This window comes from Gopherus evgoodei, chromosome 3 (assembly GCF_007399415.2).
Source record: "Gopherus evgoodei ecotype Sinaloan lineage chromosome 3, rGopEvg1_v1.p, whole genome shotgun sequence".
Classification (NCBI taxonomy): Eukaryota; Metazoa; Chordata; order Testudines; family Testudinidae; genus Gopherus; species Gopherus evgoodei.
In genome coordinates, this window is record NC_044324.1 from 208,618,152 (window position 1) to 208,631,146 (window position 12,995).

The 12,995-nt window shown below is 43.6% G+C and overlaps 1 protein-coding gene across 1 annotated transcript in view; it reads right to left on the reverse strand.

Annotated features, from left to right (window-relative positions):
• Positions 1 to 6,462: 6,462 nt before the first annotated feature.
• Positions 6,463 to 12,995, reverse strand: part of AFTPH (aftiphilin) — a 64,971-nt gene continuing 58,438 nt past the window's right edge. Inside the window, 1 exon segment of the mRNA XM_030557906.1 lies at positions 6,463 to 7,576. Coding sequence (XP_030413766.1) covers positions 7,432 to 7,576 — 145 coding nt within the window. The 3' untranslated portion in view covers positions 6,463 to 7,431.

Below are 12,995 nucleotides of genomic sequence, written 5' to 3' on the forward strand. Positions count from 1 at the left end.
CTCCTCATGGGTTCTGATGACATGATACCCACTAAAGATCTCTACATAGGCATTTCCAGCCTTGCATTCATATGTTGAAGAAACTCAGAAAACTCTACACATTTACCCCAAATCAGTTCCAACAAGGCATTGGACCAAAGCTGAGTATTTATATTTGTAACACTTTTAGAGAAGCCAACAGAAGAAATTAAGCCTCTACTCCCAACCAAAAAAACCAAACCTGTGCTTGATTTCATGTCTTCTGGGAACATGACTTCAGAAGTAACAGAAGCATTCCAAATGGTCTACGCATCTGTGGACTGAGATTTCCAAAGCTACCTCATTTGGATACTCAATTCCCATTAAAATCAATGGGCATATAAGAAGTTGAATAGGTACCTGTGGAAACTCATCCATAGCACTGAAGTGGACTGTAAGAGACCTAGGCCCCACCAATGCTTCAGACACTGTCGGTTCGTTAACTTACCAGTTTCCCCCTAGCCAAGTACTTATCTAGCTGTCCTCCCTCATGGGAGCTGTTGCTCTCAGAACCCACTCAGGGCTTGTCTACATCAGAAAGTTGCAGCGCTGGTGAGGGAGTTACAGCGCTGCAACTTTGAAGGTGTACACATCTGCAGGGCACCACCAGCGCTGCAACTCCCTGTTTGCAGCGCTGGCCGTACTCCCGTTTTGTCTCGGGTGTAGAGGATCCAGCGCTGGTGATCCAGCGCTGGTAATCCAATGTAGACAGTTACCAGCGCTTTTCTTGACCTCCGTGGAAGGAGGAAGCCTCTGGTAATCAAGCTGGTTTCCTTTCCCGGTTTGCTCTCTCGGTCCCGGAGCCACCCAGCAAACCGCAGGGAAGGAGACCTGCTTGCTCGGGGTTCCGGGACCGAGAGAGCAAACCGGGAAAGGAGACCAGCTTCGCCGCGGTTTGCTCTCGCGTTCCCGGAGCCACCCAGCAAACCGCAGGGAAGGAGACCTGCTTGCTCGGGGTTCCGGGACCGAGAGAGCAAACCGGGAACGCCGCGGTTTGCTCTCTCGGTCCCGGAGCCACCCAGCAAACCGCAGGGAAGGAGACCTGCTTGCTCGGGGTTCCGGGACCGAGAGAGCAAACCGCGGCGTTCCCGGTTTGCTCTCTCGGTCCCGGAACCCCGAGCAAGCAGGTCTCCTTCCCTGCGGTTTGCTGGCTGGCTCCGGGACCGAGAGAGCAAACCGCGGGGAAGCTGGTTTCCTTTCCCGGTTTGCTCTCTCGTCCCGGAACCCCCCTTGAAGCCGCCCAACAGCGCTGCAGTGTGGCCACATCTAACACCACTTGCAGCGCTGGTTGCTGTAAGTGTGGCCACTCTGCAGCGCTGGCCCTATACAGCTGTACTAATACAGCTGTAACAACCAGCGCTGCAAAATTTTAGATGTAGACATGGCCTCACACAACATATCTTTAAAGTTTGTAGTGTTTTAAAAACATGTTAAAGCTTCACATTACACAGTACATGGATTAAAACTGTTCTTCCTTCCCTTGCTCCCCACTAGTGGGAAGGAGGTTCACTTACTTCTGAGGCACATCAAACTCTTGGGTGAGGGACTTTGCCGTTTGAGCCTAGCTGTAAAGCACAGAAGGGTAATGATAGGCTGCAGGGAAATCTTATTCTGTGAACAGGCTCGGTCTCACCATTGATGTTTGTGAAAGAAATAGCCAGTGTTTTTTTGACACTATCGGTTGTTCCCTCCACCCTCCAAGATGAAATGAAGCCTTTATGCATAGGAGGTCCATATTTTTGTCCCAAGATGTTTATACCTGACAACAGGTGTTGGTAATCTTAGTTTAAGACTACTCATTCCTTACAGCAGGAGTTCGCAACCTTTTTTCTTCCTGAGCTCCCCTGCCCCCAACATGTTATAAAAACTCCACCGCCTACACTGCCACAATTGTTTTTCTGCCTATGAAAGCCAGGGCCGGCGGAAGGGAGAAACAAGCAAGGCAGTTGCTGGGGCCCCACAAAGCTAAGTTGCTCAGGCTTTGGCTTCAGCTCCAGGTGACAGGGTTCAGGGCCCCAGGCTTCAAGCCCACATTCTGGGGCTTTAGCTTTCTGCCCTGGGCCCCATTAAGTCTAACACTAGCCCTGCTTTGCAGACCCCTTGAAACCTGCTTGCGGCCTTGCAGGAGGCCATGGACCCCTGATTGAGAACCGCTGTCTTACAGAACATGCACCCCCCCTCGGGCCAGCAGGTGTCTGTTGAAATGATCCTATCACAACCCAGGACAAACTACACTAGTGCTCCAACCACTAGAGTTGGACTGGTGGAAAATCTGGGGTGGGGGGGAGGAAGCCAAGACAAGTCCTTAGAATTTCACACAGAAGGACATAACAGCGTGTCTAATTTTGACTAAAAAAGGAGAGTAGGAAAAGACAATCTTACAGAAAAGGTGTTAGATGGCTGAATGAAACAAATGTATAGTTTTACTTATACTGGCAATTGTAAATGCAGAGGGTTTAGAGACCGTGAAGAGACCAGCACTCACATTTTAACTGTGTTGCAGAAGGAATAACTGCTGGTGCTCCATAGCTTTACTGACATCTGCCAGAGACACAGCCAGCCCTAGCTGATAAAGAAATTTGTTTCTGGTTGTTTGTTCTGTAAACTTGAATATCGAGAACATTTGCCAGGCTTTACAGAATTTCCAAGCAAATAGACAAACTCCTGTTGTGAAAGGTTTTAGATTGCTGATTATTAGTAACCAGGAAAGCTAAGACACCAATATTAACAAACACACTGGGACAGATTTGCATTGAATTTATACCATGGTAAGCCCCAAGTAACTCCATTCGCTTCAGCAAGGGACTGTGATAGAACTGAGATCAGAATCAGACACTGACAAAATCTGATATACTGGATTATCAAGCAGTTGAGAAGTATTTCCACATACAAGAACTGCAGCTTCTGAAAGGTAGAGGAAAAATAAGCTACAAAATAGAACTTCAGACCTTTTAAAAAAAAGTAGTAGTCAGCTTTGCATAAAGGAAATGCTCCCGCAGCAATTAATGAAACCAGAGAAGCATCTCTGCTTCTCTAGGCGAGACACCCTCAAAGCTCCACAATTGTCACTGTGCAGTATGTATCTGGAAGTTGTGTGAGATTTACGTGAGGTGAATTGTTTTGCAACTATCTTGAATCTTGACAGTATTCTGCAATGTAAATAAAGAACCTCCAAAGTCACAAAGGGACAGAATCAGGCAAAAGGGTTTCTGTTTAAGACAAGTGAGCGAATGGATCAACATCTGACATGTGGCTTGGCTTGATCTGCTTTACGCTTGCCCGCCCGCCCGCCCACCCCCAATAATATCCTTTGCACCACCTGAAACCCCCTAAAATCCTAAACATGAGATGCTGCATAATTAAAGTGTCCATAGATTCACTTGAAGGTATTTGTGAACTTTCCTTTAGTGAACTCAAAGCTAATTAAGCTAAGTTATAATCCATTTTTCGATGAAACCTCAGGTGTTGTGGGAAGTCTGGTGTCAGGAATGCAGCAGGTGGCACCGTTCCCTACAAATCAGTACTGAACAGCAACATGCTATAGGGCCTGTTGTCCTCTCGTGTCTTATCCAAATGAAAGTCCAGCTCTTTTGGTAGCACTGAAGAGCCTGGGGCACTTTTCACAGTGGGTGTGTTAGACTCGGGTTCATGGCCAAACTCCAGTTCAGACAATGGGTTTCCAACAAACACATCCATTGCAGTTTCTGTTGGGTATGCACACAAGCACTTCAACTGTTAAAACCAAGCAGGATCTCGAGTGAACCTGGTCCACATTTACACGCCCCTGTAACATTATCTAACAATGTTTTTGAGATGATATAAGTGGTCACTATCCAACTGAAATTACAGGCAAGATTTCAATTAGATAGAATATGCTGTTCATTTCAGTAGGCCCTATATGGGTAAACAGCTGTTTGTGTGCAGGTCTTCTCGATGACAGTTGCTACATAAAACATAAGGCAATCTTCTGAGAAAAATCTATAGACCTACAGACAGCTGGAGGGAAGACTATCTGTCCACTCTACTAGCTAGAGGCAAGATAATTGCAAAGAAAGGATTAATATGACGGGGAAGTGTGGTTTTGTGTGTGTTTTTTTGGCTTGTTTTTAAAGCAAGCCACAAACATCTCAGATCCTGACCACTTAAATGGGTAAATTTAGATAGGCATTTTATACATTTCAGGAATGTAAAAATTCATGCAAAAACCAACTAGCAAAGAGGTTTTACATGAAGTCCAGGATTAAAGCATCAACAGTTACAATAGACATTCACCTCCCCCATTGTCTCCCTTCCCCCTTTTTCTGCCGGGGCCGCCAGTCCTGCACTTTGAGCTTGGGAGACAAAATGGGCAGCTGCCGCTAGAGGCAATTGTGAGAAGACTGAAGATCAACTTGCAGCTGGCACCCCCACCCCCACCTCTAACAGCTTAGTCCACTAGCCCTCAGCCTAAGATCATGAGTCAGCTCCCAAACATATTCTCCTCAGACAATAGCCATAGCTCTCTACTCCAACTATATCACACCAGTCTGGCTCTAATGGACACATTTGTAGGTATGAAAACAAAAGCACTGATTTTAACTACACCAGTCCTGTGTTAGAACTGACTGTTATATTAAGTGAATGTTGCAAAAACAACTTAAACCTCAGAATGAATCAAAATCTAGCACTGAGATAAAGGTATAGTACAAGACAATGCTGAATGAAGATTATCTGGAAGAAGCAATTTAAAAAGGTTTTTCAGGCAATAAAGCAGATGGCTTTTACATCAGTCCTTTCAGCTATGCGGGGATGTCGCTTTACATGATGACACTGCGCACGGAACACTAGCCAGAGAGCAGAGGAGCCAGTTTAGGCTTTGCAAACTTACTTATTGCAGCAGTGAGGCTAATAATTAAACCTTTAGTGGCCATCAAACTAACTGGAACTTCCACATTACAAGAGGTAGAACTCAGGTGAATTTTTTTGGAACACTTGACAAAATAGGAACATTTAGATCAGCGATTCTCAAACTTTACTGCACCATGACCCCCCGCCTGGAACCCCTGCCATGACTGCCCTCCCCGGCACCCCTGCCCCCATTCAACCCCGTTCCCCACCCTCTGACCACCCTGACCCGTATTCACACCCCCACCCACCATCTCGAACTCCCCTGCCCTCTATCCAACACCCCTTACTCCCTTACCGCACTGCCTGGAGCACCGGTGGCTGGCAGTGCTAGTCGTGCCGCCCAGCAGGAGCTGGCCACGCCATGATGCAGCACAGAGCACTGGGTCAGGCAGAGGCTCTGCTGCTGCTGCGCTGCCTGGCCTGGCAAGCGCTCGCAGCCCCACTGCCCAGAGCATTGCGCTGGCAGCGCAGTGAGCTGACGCTGCGGGGGAGGGGCCGGGGGCTAACCTCCTGGGCCAGGATCTCAGGGGCCGGGCAGGAGGGTCCCGTGGGCTGGAAGTGGCCCGCAGACCGTAGTTTGCCCACCTCCGGCCTGGGGGCATGTAACCTGAGTCCTGCCGCCCAGGGCTGAAGCCCTCAGGCGTCAGCTTAAGCCCTGGGCCCCAGGAAGTCTAACACCAGCCGTGGCAACCCCATTACAACATGGTTGTGATCCACTTTGGAGTCCCGACCCACAGTTTGAGAACCACTGATGTAGATTTAACAAGCTGAATTTTGTGAAGATGTATTCCAGGACACAGCTACTGGCCAATGACATCAGAATGAATTTACGTGCTTATGACCAAAATTTTGGACAGTCGGACAAGGCCCAGGAAGAAGAGGTACATTTGTTGGAGATTTCTCTGAACTGAATATTAACTGATGAACTGGTGGTTAATACTGGTACTATAAATAGTTAAGTGAAGAACCGAGATTACATGTTCGATGTGGAAAGTTTACATCCCTGGTGCATCTCTCAATTGAAGGATGTGTTAGCTCGCTGAGCCCTATCCGATTCCATTGAAATCGGTGGGGGCTGGAACAGACAACCTCCCTCCTCTCACCCCTCCACCAAAGATATTATTCTTGAAAGAGCTATAAACAGGACAATGACATTCAATGTTTACATGTCAGAGAAATTAAGGAAATATGACACTAGCATTTTTAATTATTATTCAGAAGTTGGCTGCTATAGTTGGCTTCCCCTGCCAATATACTGTGAAGAGGTCATGTTGTAATCAGACTCACTAACTTGTTTCATGCCACAGTGCCCTAACAGAGAGCAAGTTTGTGTCAGGAGAGAAAAACTGACTAATCTGGACACAATTAAACCATGTTTCGCCTTTCCTTGTGTAGGTCCCAAGAAAGTGTGTTGTGGGTCTGGTGCAGCCCCAAAGCCAAAGGGAGGTTTTATTGTATGCTCTCCTAGTACAGCGTATCAAATTGTCCCTTAGCATTATAAAAAACGAGTAAGCATATGTGACAAACTCCGCGTAAAAAGATATCAGACTATACACATCTTTTAAATTATTTTATTTTGTGTAAGCTAAAAGGAAATTTACACACTTAAATTTCAAAAGACTTTAGGCATGCACATTAACCTTGTTAGAGGTTCTTCTACATAGCTTTATTTTTCCATAGGAATTTCCCCAAACATTTACAACCCATAGTTTTTACTGTATATACAGCCTAAACCATAGCAATCTATGATTATGTCATTTTACACTGTGCAAAATCAAACATAGGAATAGTGGTACAACAGAACAAAAACTGTAACAGATAAATCTCATTGTAAGACATTCATAGTTTTGGTCCTTCTTTTCCAAATCAAATTGATTAAATGTAGACAGCGTTTAGACAGTGATCCAGAACTTAACACAGAAAGGTACTGACAATATACCTTTCAAAAGGCTAGTGTTTTAGCCATATTGTTAAAGTTTGAAGAGAGAAAAACACAAAAAAATTGAGGTTGATCAAACAGAAGGAACTGCCTGTTTTAAAGAAACAGCTGAAAAAAACCCCACCAAAAAAACCCCAAACCCAAGCAAAAACCCATGTGACCTTTTAGCCTTTTTCAGTTAAAATGAAATATTTTAATATATGCAGAAAAGAAATTAAGACACTTGATACAATCTGAAAACACTGAAAGGGGATTTCACAGAGAGTGAAGATTGGAATTTTTTTTTTAAATTTTGTAAAAGTTTTGTAAGGACACCAGTGTATTTCACAAAGACAGAAATGTATACATCCCAGCCCACAACAAAAAGAATAAATCTTCAAAAAGATTCACCCCCAATTATTTACACTTTTTTCTAATATAAATTTAGATTCCAGTATGTAAATAAATATACATTACTATGTATACCTTTCTACTGCTGCTTACCAACAAATCATCTGAACTTGAAGTTTTTAATTAAAGCAAGATTGCTTTTTATGACCCAGAAGGGGGGGGGGGAAAATCAATAGAAAGTGTCCAATTCACATCACTTAGTCTACCTTTTCTTGGCAGCGTGTTGAAGGTGTTAATGTGGCTGGGAACATCAACACCTTGGCATGCATGAAAGTTAAGTCAGGAAGGCTAGAAATCACCTTGGCAGCCTCTTCACTAAGATGTTCTTCCTTTTTAGGCTTCCTGTTAAGAAGAGAAAGAGTGCATTAATCCATTACTTGACATTCCTGGAGAAAGAGCCACTGATTGAGGTAAGACCACTTCTGTAAAGCGATACAAATGATATCCTGCTTAATTGCAACATTACCTCACATGGAAGTTTGGCACAGAGTTTCAAACGTTATTGCAGTGAAGGAAATTGGTTTCCTACTCAGACGTTAAATTTTTGCAAGTTCCGATGTACCACCATGGGATTGTTCACTTTATGTGAGGAATAATTGTAACTTTAGCCTTCGGGTAAGCTAGCAGGAGTACTATCACTAACATACAGAGAAATCTTTTAATCCAAAAGAGGAACATCTGAAAGGAGGCCTGGAGGCCTGCTAGATGCAATCCAGCTACATAATTAGTGGCTGCACCCATAATATTTTACCAAGTCCTTTTTTTTTCTGTAGGAGGGCAGGTACTATTAAGATGCTTCTACTGTTGAATATAATTTAAGCAATCACCTTTACGTTTCGTATTATGTTCTCAACTCTTTTCCTGCTGCATTGTTCACAAGAGTTATTAAATGCAAATGAATACAGGCATCATGCCCCATGTCCCTTCACTCCTTTGTCACTGGGCATTTGGCATAACCCTGTGAGAGTTTTCCTTCAAACACCTAATTTACTCTTCAAATAGAAGGAGACCTTGACCCTAATTGTTACAAAACATCCCTTACAGAACCATATTTTATCTTATGGAACACTGACCACTGATAGAAGAACTGAATGTTACTATGGAGCACTGTAGGAGATGTCCCCTGTCAAGACACTGGAACTGCTTTCTCAGTGAATATTTAGCACGTCTACTACAAGCAAGCTCTACTTCAGGGGTGGTCTACCTGTGGCTCCAGGGCCACATGCGGCTCCTTGTATAGGCACTGACTCCGGGGCTGGAGCTACAGGCACCAACTTTCCAATGTGCCAGGGGTGCTCACTGCTCAACCCCTGGTTCTGCCACAGGCCCTTCCCGCACTCCACCCCTTCCTGCCCCCTGAGCCTGAAGTGCCCTTGCTCCTCCCCCCACACCCCAAGCCTCCTGCACAGCATGAAACAGCTGATCTGGAGATACTGGGAGGGAGGGGGAGGCGCTGATTGGTGGGGCTGCCGGTGGGTGGAAGGCGCTGGGAGTGGGAGGGGGAGGGGGGAACTGATGAGGGGCTGCTGATGTATTATTGTGGCTCTTTGGCAATGTACACTGGTAAATTCTGGCTCCTTCTCAGGCTCAGGTTGGCCACCCCTGCTTTACTTTCAAACTTCGAGGACAGAACAGAAAGGCAAAGGCCTGAAATCAGATAGATTAACTAGAAAATATTAGAGATTTCCTTATAAACTCGTTTGTTCTTTCCCAGGCTCAATTTTAGAGCCCATATCTACAGCATTACTTCTTCCAATGAGCTGGGCTAGATTGGGCTCTGTTCAGCACCTGTCAGTACCACTCCTTCAGAAGGTCGGGAGAAAGCAAGGGTTTTAGTGTGTTGCCTCTGCAGTTTCCCCAGGGCTTCTTAAACAGGAGAGGCGCCCAAGACTCTGGATTCAACATACTCATCCTCAACATACCCAGCCACTGTGTTGACAGTGAGCTGTCATTTTGGTTTGCCACCTGAAAGCAACATTTGATTTCAGATCTCTACGTGAGGCAGCCTGGATGCTAACCTTGCGATTCCTTCACTAGAATAGTGAGAGTTTCTGTTCTCTGCTGCAGTGGAATTTCATGAGCCACTGAGTAGGCAGATTACCAAATTCTGGAGGATAAACAAAGCTGTGCACTAGATTTAGTGAAGGAAGGAGCAGAAAAACCAATATGTGCTTCCTTCCTTTCCTATTTTTCACTCAGGGCTCTACTTGGCCTTGGAAGGCACCTTATCTGTGAGCTGTTGAAATGTGCTCATCAACCAGTATATTATCAGTATTTGGCAAATACAATAGACTGCTAGACCACCATCTAGTGATGAATTACCACAGCCCACTCAAGGTGCAAACTCCTGTCCTACAGTGGTGATAGCAGATTGGCAGTTGTATCCAACAAGGGACAGTTTGAAAGAGGAAGTAAGCGGGGAGAGGGTTGATTCAAAGATCACAATTACAGAACCTGTTATTGATGCTGGTCTGGCATACACAGAGTTCCCAAACTTCTTGCTATTTATCCGCTTCATTCTCTGCTCAACAGGTTCTACTATATAAGAAATGTCATATAGAAATATGATCGGTGATGCATCTACTGGTGATGCTCAGTCTCTGACAAGTACAAACTATGCTAGGCAAAAAGGACATTGCCACTACCTAGAGCTTTAATGCCTAGTGCCTGCAACCTCGCCCCCAAAATGCCACAGAATATGAAGTGCACACATTTACATGAATGCAACAATCTGCTTTCCTCCCAGTTTGCAAGCATTTACATACTTAGGCTTTGTCTATACTAGCACTTTTGTCGGTCAGGGGTGTGAAAGAACCACCCCTTTGACTGGCGTAAGTTTAACCCACAGAAGTGCCAGTATGGAAAGTCATATGTCAATGGGAGACACTCTCACACTGACACAGCTACTGCCACTCGTTGAGGGTGGTGTAATTATGCCGTCAGGAAAGCTCTATCTTGCTGGCACAGAGCACCTATACAGGAGACCTCACAGCAGCACACCTGTGCTGTGCTGCTGTAAGGACTGTAGTGTAGACACAGCCTTAGTGTGCTCTGAAACTTAGCCTGTCCTCTCAGATAACCAATAGAGCTCTACAACAAAACTGCTTTAACCCAGTCCAGGTTACAGTTCTGGCTACAACCACCACCATCACCATTGTTTGAGTTTCGATGGTGCTAAGTTTTGTATGGCCTTGGTTTGTGAATGCAACGAGCACCGCAGGCAGATAAAACCACTAGAACTGCCCTGCAGGGTTTTATACTCCATGACTTCTAAACTTGAATATCTGAAGTAGTAATAATGCCAACTGTTTTTATCACTCTTAAGACATGTTAAATTGCCTAAGAGTTGTAGGGTTGATGAGGCCAGCTTTGATGGAAGTCATACAAAAAGCCAAGACAGTGGCATTAATCCTAGCCAGTAACTTTTCTACTGATGCTGAATCTCACAATAATGGTTTGTCAACTTTAATAAATTCCAAAGCCAGAAAGGACCACTGTGATCATGTAGTCTGACTTCTTGTATAACACAGGCAACAGAACCTCCCAAAAATAATTCCAAGAGCTTATCTTTTAGAAAAAACATCCAATCTTGATTTAAGATACTGTCAGTGATGGAGAATCCACCCTCAGTTTTGTTAAGTTGCTCCAATGGTTAATTATTCTCACTGTTATAATGTACGCTTTATTTTCAGTCTTAATTTGTCTAGCTTCAACTTCCAAGCATCATACCTTTCTCTGCTAGACTGATGAGCCCATTATTAAATATTTGCTCCCCGTGTAGGTACTTAAAGACTAATCAGATCACTCCTTAACCTTCTCTTTGACTTTGAGTCTATCATGCAAGGCATGTTTCCTAATCCTTTAATAAATTTCATGGTTCTTCTCGGAACCCTCACCAATTTATAAACATCCTTCTTGAGCTGTTGACACCAAAACTGGACACACTATTTCCAGTAGTGGTCACACCAGTGCCGAATAGAGATTCCCCTCATTATGCATCCATTAGCCCCTTTAGCCACATTGCAAGTGCATGTTCAGTTTATTATCCACCACTATCCCCAAATCTTTGTCAGAGTCACTGCTTCCCAGGATAGAGTACCCCATTGTGTAAGTACGGCCTACATTCTTTGGTCCTAGATGTATTACATTTACATTTAGTCATTAGAATGCATACTGTTTGCTTGAGTCCAGCTTACCAGATCACCCTGAATCAGTGATCTATCCTCCATTATTTATCACTCCCCCAATTTTTAGATCATCTGCAAACTTTAATCAATGATGATTTTATGTTTTCTTCCAGGTCATTCCCTTCAGGGATCCCACTAGAAACACCACCCACTTGATAATGATTCCCCATTTACAATCATATTTTGGGACCTAGCAATTAGCCAGACTCTAATCCATTTAATCTAGTGCCATATTAATTTTATATCTTTCTTTTTTAATCACGATGTCATGTAGTACCAAAGCAAATGCCTTACAAAGTCTAAATATATTACATCAGTACTATTACCTTTATCAACCAAACTTGTAATCTCATCAAAAAAGGTATCTAGTTAGACATGATCTATTTTTCCTAAACCCATGTTGACTGGTATAATTATATTATCCTCCTTTAATTCTTCATCAGCCACTCCATTATCTTGTCCAGCATTGACATCAGAATGACAGGTCTATAGTTACCCAGGTTATCCTATTTACACTTTTTAAAATATTGGCACAAAATTAGCTCTCTTCTAGTTTTTGGAGCTTCCTCAGTGTTCTAAGACTTACTGAAAACCAACATTAATGGTCCAGTGAACTTCTCTGCCAGCTGTCTGAAAATTCTTAGATGCAAGTTACTCAGATCCACTGATTTAAAACACATCTAACTTTAGTAGAAGTTGTTTTATATCACTTGAGATACCAGTGGAATGAAAAGAGTGTTCCCATTTAACGTGACATCTATTTTTCCCAAAAATATTTAACACTTGCCATTTCTGCATTATTATTGATAAGTCTACCATTTCCATTTTCTAACGAATCAATACCATTGTTTGAATTCTTTTTGTTTCTAGTATACGTCCTATAAATTCCTTCTTCTTGTCCTTAACTCTGTTGGCCATAGATTTCTCGTGTCCCTTTGCTTCCCTCAATTTCCTACAATTCCTAGCTTCTGATTTATATTCCTTACTATCAGTTTTCCCTTTCTTGTATGTGTTAATTTTAATTTTTTATAGTGCCTTCATTTCCCTTCTAAATGAGAGAGGTTTGTTTTTTTTTAAACTAAGACAACCTTCTTCCTCAATTGGAAAGAAGGTGCTTTTGAGGCATCTAGTAAAAGTGTTCCTAAACAATTCCGAATGATCAGTCACATTTTCCTGATTAAATTCTTTCTCCAACTGATTTGGTTTATAATTGTTTTTAGCTTTGTGACAGGTTTAAGAGTGGCAGCTGTGTTAGTCTGTATCAGCAAAAACAACGAGGAGTCCTTGTGGCACCTTAGAGACTAACACATTTATTTGGGCACAAGCTTTCATGGGCTAAAATCCATTTCATCAGATGCATGGAGTGAAAAATACAGTAAACACACACACACCCCACATGAAAAGATGGGAGTTGCCTTACCAAGCAGGACGGGGGGGGGGGGACAGTGCTAACGAGGCCAATTCAATTAAGGTGGAAGTGGCCTATTCTCAAACAGTTGACAAGAAGGGGTGTAAAAGTAATTTTCCCTCCGCTGATACTCACACCTTATCAATTGTTGGAAATGGCCTATGTC